The sequence below is a fragment of the Nicrophorus vespilloides genome, unplaced genomic scaffold (assembly GCF_001412225.1).
Source record: "Nicrophorus vespilloides isolate i.1.1-1 unplaced genomic scaffold, Nicve_v1.0, whole genome shotgun sequence".
In the NCBI taxonomy this organism is placed as follows: Eukaryota; Metazoa; Arthropoda; class Insecta; order Coleoptera; family Silphidae; genus Nicrophorus; species Nicrophorus vespilloides.
In genome coordinates, this window is record NW_017100080.1 from 531,327 (window position 1) to 547,770 (window position 16,444).

At 32.0% G+C, this 16,444-nt stretch overlaps 1 protein-coding gene across 6 annotated transcripts in view; it reads right to left on the minus strand.

Annotated features, from left to right (window-relative positions):
• LOC108566878 (syntaxin-binding protein 5) overlaps nt 1-16,444 on the minus strand; it is a 124,686-nt gene that overhangs the window by 15,751 nt on the left and 92,491 nt on the right. For all 6 annotated transcript variants that reach the window (XM_017926982.1, XM_017926981.1, XM_017926980.1 and 3 more), the window contains exons 3-8: nt 2,784-2,981; nt 1,995-2,129; nt 1,866-1,929; nt 1,595-1,802; nt 309-384; nt 86-240 (exon numbers count right to left, since the gene is read on the minus strand). In XM_017926982.1, the coding sequence (XP_017782471.1) occupies nt 86-240; nt 309-384; nt 1,595-1,802; nt 1,866-1,929; nt 1,995-2,129; nt 2,784-2,981 (836 nt within the window). The remainder of the gene's footprint in view (nt 1-85; nt 241-308; nt 385-1,594; nt 1,803-1,865; nt 1,930-1,994; nt 2,130-2,783; nt 2,982-16,444) is intronic.

The following is a 16,444-nucleotide window of genomic DNA, read 5'->3' on the forward strand; positions in this document are numbered from 1 at the left end:
CAAAGGGTGGAGCATAAAAGAGAATAAAAACAAAAAAAACTTTATGTAATAAATTGTTCATGAGAGCTTCATATATATGTTGTACCGCTGGTATATGGTGACTCGCAGAGAGTTATGAAATCCACCACCGGATGTTCCATCTCCAGGACCGTTGTGATTTTGCTGTGAACCACAGTTATACTCGGAGTCCTGCCTGACTGATCGTACGAATTTCCGCCTGAGAATATCACGTACGCCTCGCTGAAAGCAATAATTTGAATGGAATCGTGAACGAGAATCTATTTTGACGTGGAAATATATATTCCTACCCAGTTTTAGATGATTTCCATTCCACTTTCGGTATTGCCTTGCACTGCTCAATCTTGCCATCCTTGCCGACTTTCGCTGTAAAATTCAAATAAAAAAATACAATATGTGGAAAAACTGGATTCAGACTTCGGGTCAAACATTAATTAATCTATAAACGCTGCTCGATAAAATTTACTTTTTAATAAAAAATAATGAGTTGAATGCAGATATATTTGGATATTCCTAAACTCTAGTTATTTTTTCTTGAAAATATTAAGATTAGATTTGATTTTCTTGCATATTGCTGGTAATCGGTTCCGACAATATCTCGGGCTGTTTGAAATCAGACTAATCCAAGAACTTCTAGAATTTTATTTTGCTCATCTAAAATTTAGTTTGTTTTGAAATTTTTAAACCGTGCTATAGTGAAGCCGCACTATGCGAAGTATTGCAGCATCTATGCTAACATATTGAAAAATTAATAACAGTTAACACCTTTAATTACTCACGCCGGTGTAAAAAGTACACCAATATTCTAAGAAATCATACATCTATATTATCTTTCGCCCATCTATGACACTTAACGTAACCTATGCCCAAAGTGTTTACTAAGTGCTGGTGCAATATTGTGTTGATTGCTGCACTAATAAGTTGTTTTTGTGCAGGTTCTTCTTGCTCTGCAGTGTTGGTGTAATTATGACAAATCTGATTCAGAAATTATTATATTAATGTATTAAAAATTGTTATGAATCTAATAAAAAAGCACTAGTCAACATGAAAGTATATTTTTGTCTTAATACAATCATTTATGCACAACGTCTGGTAGTAATACATGTGGTGTATAAAATACACCGTGCGAGTAGTACATAGAAATTTTTTGGCACGAGTAGATAAAGGTTAAGAAAAAAACACTTCCATGTAATTTCTGAAATGAAATGCTTGTATTTTATTTGTTTTGGGTGGATTGTGAAATGAATCGTGGAAACGTTTGTTGGTCTGAATAATTAAATAACAGAATCTAATAAGTAAACAGAAGAACAAAACTAAACAAAATTCAATTGCAAAGGGTTTTATCTATACTTTGTGATTGAATTTCGAAAACAAAAACTTTTACTCCCTAAAAGATTGAAGTTTATTGTTTGTTTTAACAAGAACACGTTGTTAAAATTTGTTACTAAAGTCAATTTCAATAAAATACAAAACATGACTTGAATCCATATTTGGTTTTAGTAGTGTAAATTTTTATAGTGATAAATGCATTACAGATACACGTTAAACTTTTGTTGTTTTCATTAGGAGAGCTTACCGTGCGGTTGTGAGATGTGGAGAGGTTTCTGGTTAAGTTTGATTCCCCATGTGGTGAGAGAGCCATCGTTGTGCGAGCACATGAACTGCTTTCCCTCGTGGTGCCACGCGATTGCCCTCAGAGGCTCAGAAGTTTGATATCTGATGTCGGCGGTTTTGTTCTTCAGATCCCACAGGACGACTTGTCCGCTCTCGTAGCCAACTAATAGCTGCAGGATAGAAAAACGTGATTGAATTGTTTCTATCGATAACTTGAGAGATTCGAGACATACTTTATTTGTATCCAATGGATTGTCGCTGAGGTGAACTACGGGTCCCGGGTGCGTCTTCCTCGAACTGCAATGCAAATACTCAAAATTGTGAATTCTGAAAGTTAAGTTAATATGAGGATTTTTACTTACACCTCGATAACCTTGTTCCAATTGATGATGTAGCCGGAGAGAACAAAACTCTCGATGTTCACCACGTGGATGTTTCCTCGTTCGGTGCCCACGTACAACCATTTCGACTGTAACGGCAAGTGCATGCACGTTATCCTGCAACATTAACGCGAACAACTTAATTTGCGTCTACGTGCCAATTATTACAAGATTCATTCATCATTTTACCGTTTTGATCTTTATACTAACTTGTAACATCCATGTCTCGTGAAAAGACATAGTAAAAAGTATTTTCATCTTACATTTAACTAATTGACATCTAATTCGTATTTGCATCAAAAATACCTAACGACATTTTACTTTATAATAAACTTAGAAACATTCAATTATTATTTAAAATCTGTACATTTAGTTTAATGTTCATTAATAAAATGTATAAAAGAAAATAGAGCAACAAAAGTATCATTATGACAATCATTAAATCAAAAGGTTTGTAAAACTATTACAAGAAATGACCATATTTGACATGTATATAAGATTGTCTATGAATATATATCAAATATGACAATGATTGATAGATTTGTTCAGACATTTATTTTGGATAAAAAACGGAAACAATGAATTTATATTAGACACATATCACTGATTTGTCAGGAATAGATTAAACTTTTAAATGTTTACAAAATAAAACAATAGAAATGTAATCATCAATAATGGATTGAATGTATGAATATTCATAAAATATAAACAAACATTTTTTTCCTATTATGGAGATAATCAATCATAAACAAAGTAACAATTATAGTTTACCTTTCTTTCTGGAATTTCAGACTCTGCACAACCTGCGGTACCTTCTGACGGAAGTTCCATAGGTGAAGGGTGTCATCTGCGGTTGCCGATATGAGGGCACCTTCATTTACCAAGAACTGCAGTTGAACAACAGCCGAGCTGCCCAGAGATCCATCCGTGTCATGCCTGAGGTGCACATCGACGCCTGGTTGACCTAATCTATATTCGGTTTGAGGTCAAGGAAAAAGTCCAATGATTGAAACGACGATAAGTGCACTCAGATTGCACGCCATAAATTAGCCAGTCTACGACCTTAAAAACCATTAACAAAAAGTACACACGACGAAAATAACTTGATTTATTGCTGTAACTTTGCTGTCGTTCCTCGGTTTCGCATTCCACACGCTTCGAATGATTATTCCGAAACCACAATACACAAGAATTTTCATTTCACTTCTCGAATTCTAAGTGGAAACATATTTATCGAGCATGCGATTAATGTAGTCTTATTCGGTTTCCAGTCATTATAAATCATGTTTTAACAATTTGTTATGTCATTGTTAGTTTTCATAGTAATTTGTATTCATGTATCAATCAATTCATATTATGATCGTATCACGCAGTACATGCCAAGTAATTTATTGAACAATTAAATTGATGTTCATCTATTTATGTAAATTGAATTGACAAATAAATCCTTCAAATACCTGAAAACGTGAAAAATGGCAATCAGGTTAGGTAGATTTTATGACTTAAAATTACAAAAAAAAGATAGTTCAATTATTAATTATATTAATTAACATTATGAAAATTTTAAAATGGTTTGACAAGTCTTCAGAACATTTTTTTATGTAATATTTTATGGTCAGTTATGATATCTGAAGTAACTAGCACATTTAATTTAAATATATTAGTTTTGTCTGAATTACATGTATATGATATGATTTTTTGTAATGTTTATGATAAAACAGATATTTTTTCTAGTATATTTCTGGTATATTTCTGGGATTCGTATTAAAGATACTTTATCTATTTTATGCTATAACTTTTTCTCTTTCATTACATTTTTCTTTCAGTGTTATATGCTTGATATCCATATTACGAGAGGCGGATAATTGCCTGGTTCTCAACGATGAAAAGAGCGGAAACGCTTTCTCGTCGGTTGTTCGTCTTTTTTTTATCCTCACGATTAGAGCCCATTCAAACGAGTCGTTTAAAACGAAAGATTCGAATACACGTACATTTCGGAATATCTAAAGCTCTATCCCTGTTTACAATATATATGATGCGAAGGAATACATCATTTAATTTGCGCGACTCGAGCCCGGCGCATTCACCCGCACTGCAGTTGAATTCTATTGAATGTTTCAAAGTGTTTTCACTTTCAAATATACAGCAAAACCGGACTCTATTTAAAGTAGTAGTAGCAGTTTTAGTTTAAGTAAATATAAGGAAGTAATTGACTTACATGTATTATCTTCTGTTTGTAAATTATGTTATAATTAGGGTTTGTCGGTTTTTAGAGAAAATTTATATAATTCGAAAACTAAATAACCGGTTTTTTTTAGCCTAGACTAAAAATATAAAAAATAATGTAATTATTTGATAAAAACATAAAAAATGTTGATACAAAATCGTCTCTGTTACGTGAATTAAAAAAAAACTGAAATTAGTTGTAAGATTTTTAGCTAATTTACAAAATCTACAGAACATTTAGACAAACACGTCTAGGAAGCTAGACGTGTTTGTTTCTTTCACTAGCTTCATTAAGTTTTTGGACAAATTTTATCAAGATTGTATATTAAATAGAAGATGACTGTGATGATGAAAAAGCGACGAAGAAGAACAACATTTCATAGCTTGATTTGAAAAATAAATTCATAAATTCATAAATATCTTCAAGAACATGAAGATGTACAAAGAGAAAAACATATAATATTGTTCATTATTTAATGCTCCAAAAACAATTAAACTCAGTAAATTTTGTATTTACAATAGATCCGTGTGAGCAATATAAAATAAGTTGTAAAAATCCTTTTTCTCTATTTTTTTTGTATAAAATCGAAAACCGGTTTACACCGGTTTTGTAGAGATGTTGTAGTTGAGATTCGAAAACGTTTTTTTTTTAAATCGGTTTTTGTATAAACCCTAATTATAATTATTATTTATTGAGTCATAGTCATTACTTCAGTTTCAATATCATTAGAGATAATCAAATACTTGTTTAAATCATTTAGAATGTATGTTCTTTAGGTTGGTAAAAATGTTTGTACGAGTTGTCAAATCTAAGGAACTTAGTAATAACAACATAGATGTGTAGACTCTTTTAAATGTATCGTAAAGTAGATTTAAAGCTCATAAGATTAAGATAATTCTATGGGACTATTACTCTTACTTAACGTAACATAATCAAAATCCGCAATTTTAAGCCCCATTTAATATAAAAAATCCAATTTAACGACAACTCCCGACAAAATATGCCCAGAATTTATACTAGAAGTGAAAATAAGAATTTATAAATGAAGTTATCCAGTGTTACATGGAATAACTATGTATAAATAATGGTTAAATGAAAGAGAAAACAGCACAAACAATCAACTTTAAACTCATTTGTTCAGGTCATAGTATGTTTACCTCTTAGAATGAAGATTCGATTAATAAAGAAATTTCGTTGAAAGCAATCTATTCGTAATTCGAGGTATTTAGTAGCTAATTAAATAATAGTGTCAGATACTTTCGCTGTCAAAATCACACCGCCATCTGTTCCATTGATAATTTGATTTTTTCTTATTTCTAATGATTATTAATGTTAACACGAACGGAATAAAGTAGTACAGATGTAAATCTGATTCCTTAGATCATATTAAATGTATCGAGATTTAATAACACAATTATAAAAAGGTTTACCTTCAAAGATAAATCGGATGTTATTTAAATCTACTTTTTCTTTCCTGTTATTCGCCACTCTCTTTCTCTCTCTCACAAACAAACACATATACATTTTCCCTGTATAAATTTATTTTATCTGCATCGATTTTGTATCCTGGGGAAACATTAGCTCGGGTTACGCCGCCGCCGCCCCCAGCTGCCGCCAACGAACAACCCACTCCGATCCCCGCGTCGGTCTGCTTCGCCCAACATAATATTTATATCAAACGGGATTCTGTTTCCGTTTCGCTTTGATGTATCCGAACGGTTTCAATTCAGCCCTCCGGATTCCGACCCTGTCTCCTGCTGCTCCATGCTGCTGTTGCCGCCACCAACCAAAGAGACCCCCTTGCCGCCCGGGCGCCTCCGCCACCAAAGCTGCGGCCGTTTTGATGTTGTGCTGCTCCACAATTACAAACTCCAAATCACACATCTAATCCGAAAACCACAGTTTGTACGTGTGTGGGTCGGTTGTGTGTTTGTGTACGGTGGAGTGCGAAGATTCGGTTAGCAGCACCAAGATTGAATCGATATCAAATTGCTACATCCCCTATTTTTCGTCGAAATATTTCAATTAGGGTGGGTGCAGGGATAGCAAATGCTTCTCTTCGTCGTTGACATACGACGCTGGTGATAAACGGGGGTGGTACGGGGGTCGAAGGGTAGCGCGTTTATAGGGCACATCCTCCCTAATGCTTCCTATATATAATTGTTGTCAGATGCGGAAATTTGTCGTCGTCGGAAATTTATAATCGCAAACGTCTCGTCCCCCCTTTTCTACAAAGCTGACTGCTCTGTCCCAAATAAGTTTCCCAGAAAATTTTTCATTTTCAATATAATACATCAAATGGGGGTTAATAGGATGTAATGTTATCCTATTAAATGAGAGTTTGATGTAATTGTTTTCAAAATTAAGAATATTGTCTACAGAATTTAGTCCACAAGGAAAAACACAGTATTATTAATTAAAATTATTAACTAATAATACTACAATATTTTATAATCTGATACATCCTCTTACAGATAATTAAATTATTTATAATATTAACAAAAATATATAGTTAATAGCCTATGTAATCGATTTATTTTCTATATACACAATAATACCGCGATTTGAGAAAAAAATCAAACTCTAAGTAACTAATATTTACGTAAAATCTTTAAAGCAACAAAAGGTACGAACTTACATATATAAATAATAAATAAACAGAAAACAAAATAGAGTTCGCATTGTCTCCATTGTTTCTATATACAAAAGTGGATTTCTCCGGTAAATACGAAGGTGTGCAAGAAACATATTCAAGACACTTCCCTCGAGAAATTGAAAAGAAAAATGTGTCTATGAATAAAACATCAACTCCCATTTGAATACAATTCAATATTTTATAGCGAGAAGGCACTGAAACGCGACAACAACAAAACGAAATTCGAACGATTTCATCAGCAGTACGAGTTATGTATTGTGCATTTTGAAAAAAAAAATTACATCGCTATTGCTTTTATTATATTTCATGCAGAATAACCGTGACAAGACAAAGTATCATTTTTTTAGAACGAATTTGTGTGGAGGAAAGTATGTATTTGCTATTTTATATTGTACACTATGTGGGATATGAGAGATCAATACATATCAGGTGTACCAACTTATATTGGTATTTACTAAAGTTTTAATGTTAAATGTCCATATGTTTTTACAGTTTTTTTATAAATATATTTCTCGAGTACACTTCAGGCGAAACTAAGAAGTTTTTTTTTATATGAAATTTGACTAATGACCATTTCAACTTGCAATGATGATCAAAGTTATAAGTCGTGTGACTTAAGTACTAACAAATTATTAAACAAAATAAAACTTAGGCCAATCTCTTTTCAGTCGATCCTATTTTAATCTGACAGCTGATTTTTATTCTATTATATTTTTATTAAAATACAAAGTACAGGATAAAAACTCAATATAATAATACAAATATTTTAAATAAAAAAAAGTCAACTGCTTCAAAGGGTTATTAACCATAGGTATTTCTGCCATTTTTAGTTATTTTATTCAATTTACATTTGTCTGCCATTATTTGGTTTCATAGTATTCATTGATTTTCAATCGCCTTTAAATGCAATTTGATCATTGAAAAAAAAACGATAATTTGTACATAATTTCGTATACTAATTTTTATTTTATTAAATTAAAATTTAGTTTGTTTTGAAATTTTCAAACCGGATTATAATGAATACATACGACACGAGATGTTACTGTAGAGAAACCAAATAACATGTGTTTATTTATGTGTTTATTATTTGGATGTATAATTTGACCAAAATGTTCATTAGTTCAGATTGTCAATTTTTCTCAAAGTTGAAGAAGTATGAAAATATTAATATTCGTAATATTTTTCATCATAATTACATTTGTCAAATACACTGTATATTGATGAAATTTAGCTTCAAATTGAGGGTGGGTACCGTTAGCTAATTGGGTTACCATTACTAATTCGAATTATTCGTTAATTAGTAATGAGGTATACATTTGAAAAAAAATCTGGGGCATCCAAATTGATGCGAGCTAAGTGCCGGCAATTACGGACACAATAAATTAAGTTTAAATTGTTGTGTGTTAATATGCGGATGGATGAGGGGGAGGATCGTTGTATGTTATGTTGGCGACTGTGGCTGGTGATATTTCGCAACTAGTTTAATACAGTTTGGACGGTTAGGGAAGGGCTAAAGTTCATTTTTGATTTATGAACACAGAGTACGTCGACCGAACTAATTTACCCAAACTAATTGCGCAAACATCGCCCGTCGGCGCCGTCTCGCCTTTAATACTTAATACCGCCGACTCTTGTACTAATAATAATAGAATAAAACAGGGGTTACCAATCTTGTTTCAGCAAGTACCTGCACTTTATAGCAAGGAAGGAAGACGAACATTGCTGGTATTGCGAATAAGACAATAGCCCAGAAATAGTTTTTTGGATGCTGCAGATGGGCGACGATGAATCACGAGGCGGAATCAAATCTCGGAAAAGAGTTGGAACTGGATACGTTCGTTGGCGAGATACTGAAGAACCTAGAGAAGTGGGACATTATCACAAGTTATGTAGCAGGGGTACTCTCTCTCTATTAAGGAAAATGACGAGTGGAGGATGGAGAGAGAAAGGGAAGAAATTGATAGTGGATACACAAAGAAGCGAAGAGCAGGCTCAGAGCATTTGCATTGCAGAGACATGTTAAAACACCGGACCTGTATGCTGATGAAGAGAGGTTTTAGAGCGGTAAGAATCCCACAGTACCACGACTCCACCCGTGGTCCCTATGTAAGGTTTCGTCTTCTCTTCAAAAAAAGGGAGTTCTCAAACTGTGCGCCGTGGCGCCGCGAGAATTGCAGAAAAAACTACTATTAATATAAAGTTCGCCTTGAGATAGACCAATATTTTGACTTGGTGCGCCGCAAACCGAAAAGTTTGGGAACCCCTGGATTAAAAAGTATCTGCGTTCACACATTTAATGTAAATATACATTAATTTTTGCATGCGCACTAGATGGTATTACAATAGCGATTTTTAATTATATTGTTTATAAAGTAAATACCTCGGATAGTGCGGGTAAACGATTATGTCAATATACCGGTCAGCTTGAGAGCGGATAATCGCGAATTTTAAAACCACATACACATAAACTTGAGGCTTGTGAAAAAAAATGGCCATCAAAAATTATTTATTCACTATAGTCAATCCACATAAATCGAACACATTATGCTAGGTATTGCTGTACTTATTTATGATGTAAAAGTGAAATTTAGCATTCAATAACGGTTGATTTGAAAATCTATGTTTAATAAAAAAATATTTATTTTCATATAACACTAGATAACATTCAGTTTAACTGATTTTCCTATTTAGTGATGTTTATGCAAAATGACTTACATAATTGACTAATATAAGCTATGTTATTTAACATTTTATTTTAGTTTATATCTATTTCCTAATAATAGAAAATTTTGCTTTTTATAGTTTTCAATCTTTGTTTGCTATATTTGATACTTTTCTGGTCTTTACATATATTTCTTTATCTGTCATTCCACTTGCATGCGCATTTTTGCTTTTCCTATAGTTTCTTTATATTCCATTCCACCTCTCTATCATATTTCTTTCAGTTCATTTCTTATTTTCATTTTTCTTTTACTTGACTTTATTTGTTTTTATTTATATTTCTTTATCTTTCATTCCACTTCCACTATTTTCGTGTTTTCTATAGTTCGGTGGTTCCCAACCTTTTTTTGTGCCATGCCGTTCCAAAGCCTTTGTAAAGTTCTTATGCCCAATACTTCAGTTTTCTTATTTTTTACAGTTTTTTTTATATCTCAATATATTTATGTTTATTTTGATTCGTAAGGTATTTTTTTCATTATGTTTCCTGATGTTTGAATCCATTTTCTTTAGTTTCCCACAACTTCATTTATTCAGTTTCCTTTAGTCCTAGTTGGCTGTGGTGGCCTTCAGTTACTTTTTATTACCATTAGTTTATTAAAATTTAGTTCTAAAAAAATACATTACGTCTCAGACAACTTGAACAAGTAATTAAAAAATTAGCATAAATCATGTAACTAAAAGTTATTATTGTTATATCATAATTTATAGAAACTCAAGTTAATAGTTCTTACAATTAAAATTCATTACCAAAAGCTATGATAAAGCGTCTCTGTAAATATGAGTTGGAGTGCACTAGCCACAAAGCCACAATTCCACCGAAAGTCCTTCTACATTCATTTCTCTCTATGATGCAGTGGACACCCAGAAGGCATTTAATCTTACAAAAGGATTTAAACTCAATTTCAGTGATTTATAGTCCTCGACCCTCGCTCGCGCTTTCCATTTAGTGGGAGGACCATAAGCTTTACTATTTCTTTTTAAAATATAAATCTCGCAATACTTTATCATAAATGATCTGAATTATTGTCAATATGAAATTTTAAATTGCATATTACGCCTATACAATATGATAACATGATCATATAAATGTCTGTCAGGACATAAATTTCAGCTGAAAATAGTTACTACTTTTAAATCTCATGCTATGCAATATTCTAAATGCAGCATTACATAAGTAAACAAAAAGCAGATCTAATTAGATGATTTTTTATAATTACAATGCTGAGCGAAGTAAATTCCGTCGTACAATTTCGTTCTCATCTCATTTCTTTCCTCGTATAATGAACAAGTGCAAAGTATGTGGGTGAAAAAAAAGCTTTTACATTAGAGACTTTTGCAAAAGTTTATTTTTTATTTTGCTGGCATGCAGAGCCCTCTTTACACTGCCACTCGTTTAATTGCGTACTCGACGTATGTATTTGCATAATGAGTCATGAACACCGTAATTACCGCTAATTTACATTTTATTCCGTAATTGGGAAAATACACTTTGCCTTGTAGTAATGAATAGCGAATTGTAATAGGTGCAGATAACGAAATCGTCTGTCATTAGTGTACACGTGTTAGATGAAATTTCTTAGTATCTAAGAATGAGGGTTAAAAGCATTCTCTTATAGTTTGGCGACATTAATTAGGAACATGAGGTGGAGTCAAAGTACCTTTCGATGATAAAACTTTGGCTGTGTGTTCTTTGGCTGTAGGGAAGGATTTATATGCGGGAAGCCTGTAATTTTAAAATTATATCCTGCGAGTGATAAGAGGAAGAGGGAGGCGGTTATCGGAAGGAAGTGAGTTATCGCGACAGGAAAAATGTGTCGAAATGAAGAGGGTCTGCAATCCCAGCAGGGATTATCCGCAACGGCGAATCCCTGAATCCGCATTTGGTGTGGAAGCTGGAGATGGAGAAGGAGGAGGAACAAAGATCTCGTCGACTCCATTGACGAAACGGCTAACGTGTCCTTAGGGAATTCGAACCTTAACAGAGCCGCCAAAATCCTCCGTCACCCAACCCACATACACCGGATAACGTAAGCCCTTTTACAAGCGGCGCCCTTTCGCACGTCCCTGGCCGTCGCGACGCCGCCAACGTTGCCTCTACGAATGCTTCATTACGCTGATAGCTACTACTGTTTTGTTTTTTTTTTCTCTTCTATTTCAGTTTTAAAAAATGTTGCAGCAAATCCATACTTAAAAGAATTCACATCCTTGACATTTCTTCAAAATTATCATCACCAACATTAAAGTAGACAAGGACAGGTATTAGTGATTTATTACTTACACAAAAATTATGATCATTGATTCTAGAATATATGAAATAACATTTTTAAACATATGTTGAATAAAAGATTTGAATTCAAGTTATAAATAAATTTATTTTATGTTTTAGAATATTTATAATATGCACTATGTATCTTACATGAATATCAAAAAAATATTCATCTAACTTCCTTTTATCAAATGGTACTTCTATACTACATCAGATGGGAATTTGATGTTGGACAACTTAGGAAAGTTAAGCAATACAACTATTCCTAGTTATAACGGGCCACAATGTTTTGTTATTCGCCAAAAAAAACACTGCAAAAAAAAAGCAGAAAGCAAGTCTTATTTCCCTTATCAAAATAATTGATTCCTTATACGGCCAACTGTTTCCTAACGTATCTGTACATGTAAAATATATATGAATGAATTAATATTATCAATTTAATAATTAAAGTAATATAAAATATTTTATTGTATAATAATGACAATATAATTTAATTGCTTATATAAATTATAAAATTTATACCAAAATGTGTTTATTATAAATAATACTTTTTTCAATACATTAAGTATTTGACCTATTTATATATTAACATATGCGTGTAGGTAATTTCATAATTACAATAAGTAATAGGAATTAATAGTAGAAATAAACATTTTCACACCTCTTACAGTAAAAAATGTAGTAAAAAATAAACTGAATTTTACAATTGAACTAAACACTTTGGATTTAAATAATTTAAATTTTAGTTTGTATTAGCAAAATGTAATATACCTAATTAATACATGTACAAAAGAATAAGTTTTTGCTGTTTCACATAACTGTATATAAATAATTCATTCATATGTGTATATTGATGCATTAACGAGTTGGAAAATACTATTTACATTACCCATCTAAGTATAATCTACAAAAAACGTTGCTTGTCTTTCGAAATGTATTAATTCAAATATTTAAATAGTATTACAGCTGTTATTATAATGTCTACTGAGAGAATCACAAAATCGTGCTTAGCATTATAATATTATCACTGAGCTTCGGATTACGTTTTCCACGCTATATAAACTTGGCAAAGCTCCTCAGCTATGCATCTTCATTGGTTTCCATGGAAACAAACACGTCAAGACCTTCGCAGGTAATACACGGATTCCACGTTCATTTGTTCCAGGATTTAAATCAAGTTGCGGAAGATTGGAAAACATTCCGCATGGACGGAAGAGAGCTCAGGCAGAATTTTAATTTATAACCCCCCCCCAAAAAAAAAGAAATTCCATGTACTAGCGGCGACGGCTCGGCAAAATGAATATAAGTGTTCATTTCCAGTTTTTCACCATTTTTTTTCTCTCTGGCAGATTTATTTATTTCATTTCACCGTTCCGCCGTTCCGCGAAATGTACGTTACCTGATTTTCATTTATTTACTTATTTTTGCTGTTCGTAACGCCAACCGCAATGTTTCATTTCCCCTGGGAAAGGTACACAAAAAAATAGAACATGGATGGAAAAATATAGTTTGCGATCTCAGCTCTATCTATTTGATATTTTTGAATTCTACTGGGTTGGATGGCAATTAAAATCTTAATCATAGTTTTCGGCTGCGAGCAAACAGTTCAGAGCTTCTAATTAGTGCTGGTACGTGGAATCGGAGACTGCTGCACACTTCCCAATTTCAGCTCCAGAGTTCACCGATACTCCCCTAATTGGGGAATTGAATGCATAAACAAACGGTGAAATTGCAATCGATCCAATAGATTCAGCGCTGTATATATTAAGTAATTAAGTTCATATGTAGTAACGCTGTCACCATTTATGAAAATGGATTCACTAAAACGTAATTAATTAAAACCCCGAGTAGTTTTTTAATGAACCAATGGATGGCGTAACAATTTAATGTTATTACATCTATTGTATACGTTCTAAATAAACTAGTTAACTAACATTGATTTAATTTCGTAGGTAAAAAATTCTAAATAAATCAATAATATTCATCATAATATACGGAATAATTATTTAATACAATGAGAATTAGTAATATTAAAGTTTTTTTTTATTCCCATATAAACTAGAAACATTTTATTTTTTTATGTGGTAATAATTTTATTCACAATATGTTGATATCTACTACTAAATGTTGGTATTGTATCCTTGACCATATCTATATGAAGATCTTCGTGTATTTGTTTATTCTTGTCGAACCACGGAGACCTAATAATATTTCTTAGGCATTTTGATTGGAACTATTGTATAATTTATAAGTTCGATTTGCTGGCCGCACCGCACAATTGGATACCATACGTCCATACTGGTTTCAGTATTACTTTGTATATAAGTAATTTATTTTCGACTGATAATTCCGACCTTTCCCGTAGAAGCCAGTAGAGTTTTTTTAAACTTTATTTCTAATTGCTCCCTCTTAGGCTGAATGTGATCTTTCCTAACTAGAAACAGGAATATTTTTTGTTATATAAATAATAACTCAAATAGCCGCCTTAGCTATACTTGCAAACCGCAAGACCGATTTTTTATCATATTGTTGAAAAATAATATGGATAGAGAATACCTCGTTTTCAATAAAATGATGACATGTGACAAAGATTCATCTAATTGTAGATGAGTCGCTTTATTGGCAACAATAATTTTAAGATCATGCGATAAGACTTCTTTATTTGCGGTGATCTTCTAGATCCGCGGAACACTGTTGTTCCGAGAAAAGTTAAAAACTAGTAAATAAAATTTTATTGATTATGTATTATTACCTATTCCACAAAATAAGCAATGCATGAATACTCGTTATATTCCCCAAAGATGCAGCTTTTATATGCATCTTCGGGATTCATTGCATCTGTTATAATTTTAAAAAAAATACATGAAATGTGAATACATTCCTTTTTTAATTTTTAATTTCTTCAACTTTGGATAAAGGTGTTCCGTGAAAATTTCAGGATTTACAAAGTCTTCCTTTGCAGGAAAAACGTTTGGAAAACCCTGTTCTAGATAATGTCTATGCCAATAACCCAGAGACAATTTGCACTCTGAAAACCTACGTCGAAGCTGCTTTTGTAGAAATAGAACATCAGAACATCCAAGTGAGTTATATCACTAAAAATCTACTTGTTTCTACTTTATATTGGAATAAAACATGTTGATTATTACTATTTGTTGTGATATTATTAAGAAAAAGCAAATTGTTCACCTCTTGAACACTATATAATCTTTCTATGATACTTTCTACGTAATAAATTTTTTTGAAACAATTTCTTTAGCTGTGAGAGAAAAACAAATTATAAATAAAATAATATTCGCAGTAATATATATTATATCACTATTTATAGTCACAATCATCCAATATTAGTTAACTTTTGTATGCTGATAAATAGCAACGAATTATCGTGTTTTCTGTCTATGTATATAATATTTTCATATTTAGCAATAATATTTATACATTTTCTCTAATGGTTAAGTTTTATAAGCTACCAGAGAATATAACAAATATGTAGTCTTCTGTGCAATAAATATTTTGTGGTAATTAATTTAATATAACATATTTATTAGCCACACTTTGTATTATTCTTAGTAAGTGGTATTTGGTCATCTAAATTACAAATTTGAATATTGACATTAATTTAATATATATGAAGAAATTTGTAAATCAAGATCTACAAATTTTCTTCGTAATGAATTATTCATATTAACATATTCCTCATCTGGAAGCATATTTCCACTCACAAATGAAAAAATCCACTAATTTAATATATGTTAATTTCTTTTGAACTTTATGAAATATGAATATTTTTTTAAGAATTCAAATGCATTAAGAAACATTTTATTATGAATGTTTGACTTAAAATCGATTGCAATTAGTTTAGATCCAACATTGTAAAAATTAATTAACTTATTAATCAATTAAATATGTATTTTGTTAATAAAATTTGATGATTTATTTAATTTCTATAATCAAATTATTATTTGAAAATGGGGTGCAGTTATTGAAGTTTCATTTTTTTAATAAATATTGTTTAAAAAACGCCTGATGCACCAACCCAATATTTCCTCTGTGGTTTGAATTTTTTTCAGTGATATATAAAGTATGCCAAATTATGTTTATTTTAAATTTACCACCGCCATCTTTCCAGAAGCTCAAAATCTCGCAAAAGCATTTTACATGAAACGTGCGGGTTTTAAATTTTAATGGGAATTTTCTCGCGAAACCGTAAAGTTTGAATTTAAAACCATGCCCAGTAAATTTTTGCCTTGACTCCCCACCGGGAAGCTAAATGTATTTTTAAATTAGAAAACCACCCTCCAGAGCAGCATTCGAATAAGCGTAAATTTAATTTTACTGCGGTTATGAATCATTTATGGTAAATTGCGTTTTACTGGCGGCATCCTAGAAATGATTTTCTTTGTTTGTTCCTCCACTATTTTTTTTTGCTGGGTCGACGGGTTTTCAACGGATTCGGTGCGCAACAAGTGCGCATGCAATGAAAATTTTAGCGAGAACGGAATATTTTCCGTCCATTGCCGCATCCATCAGGAATACCGGAATTAATTGGCGAGCGAACGACC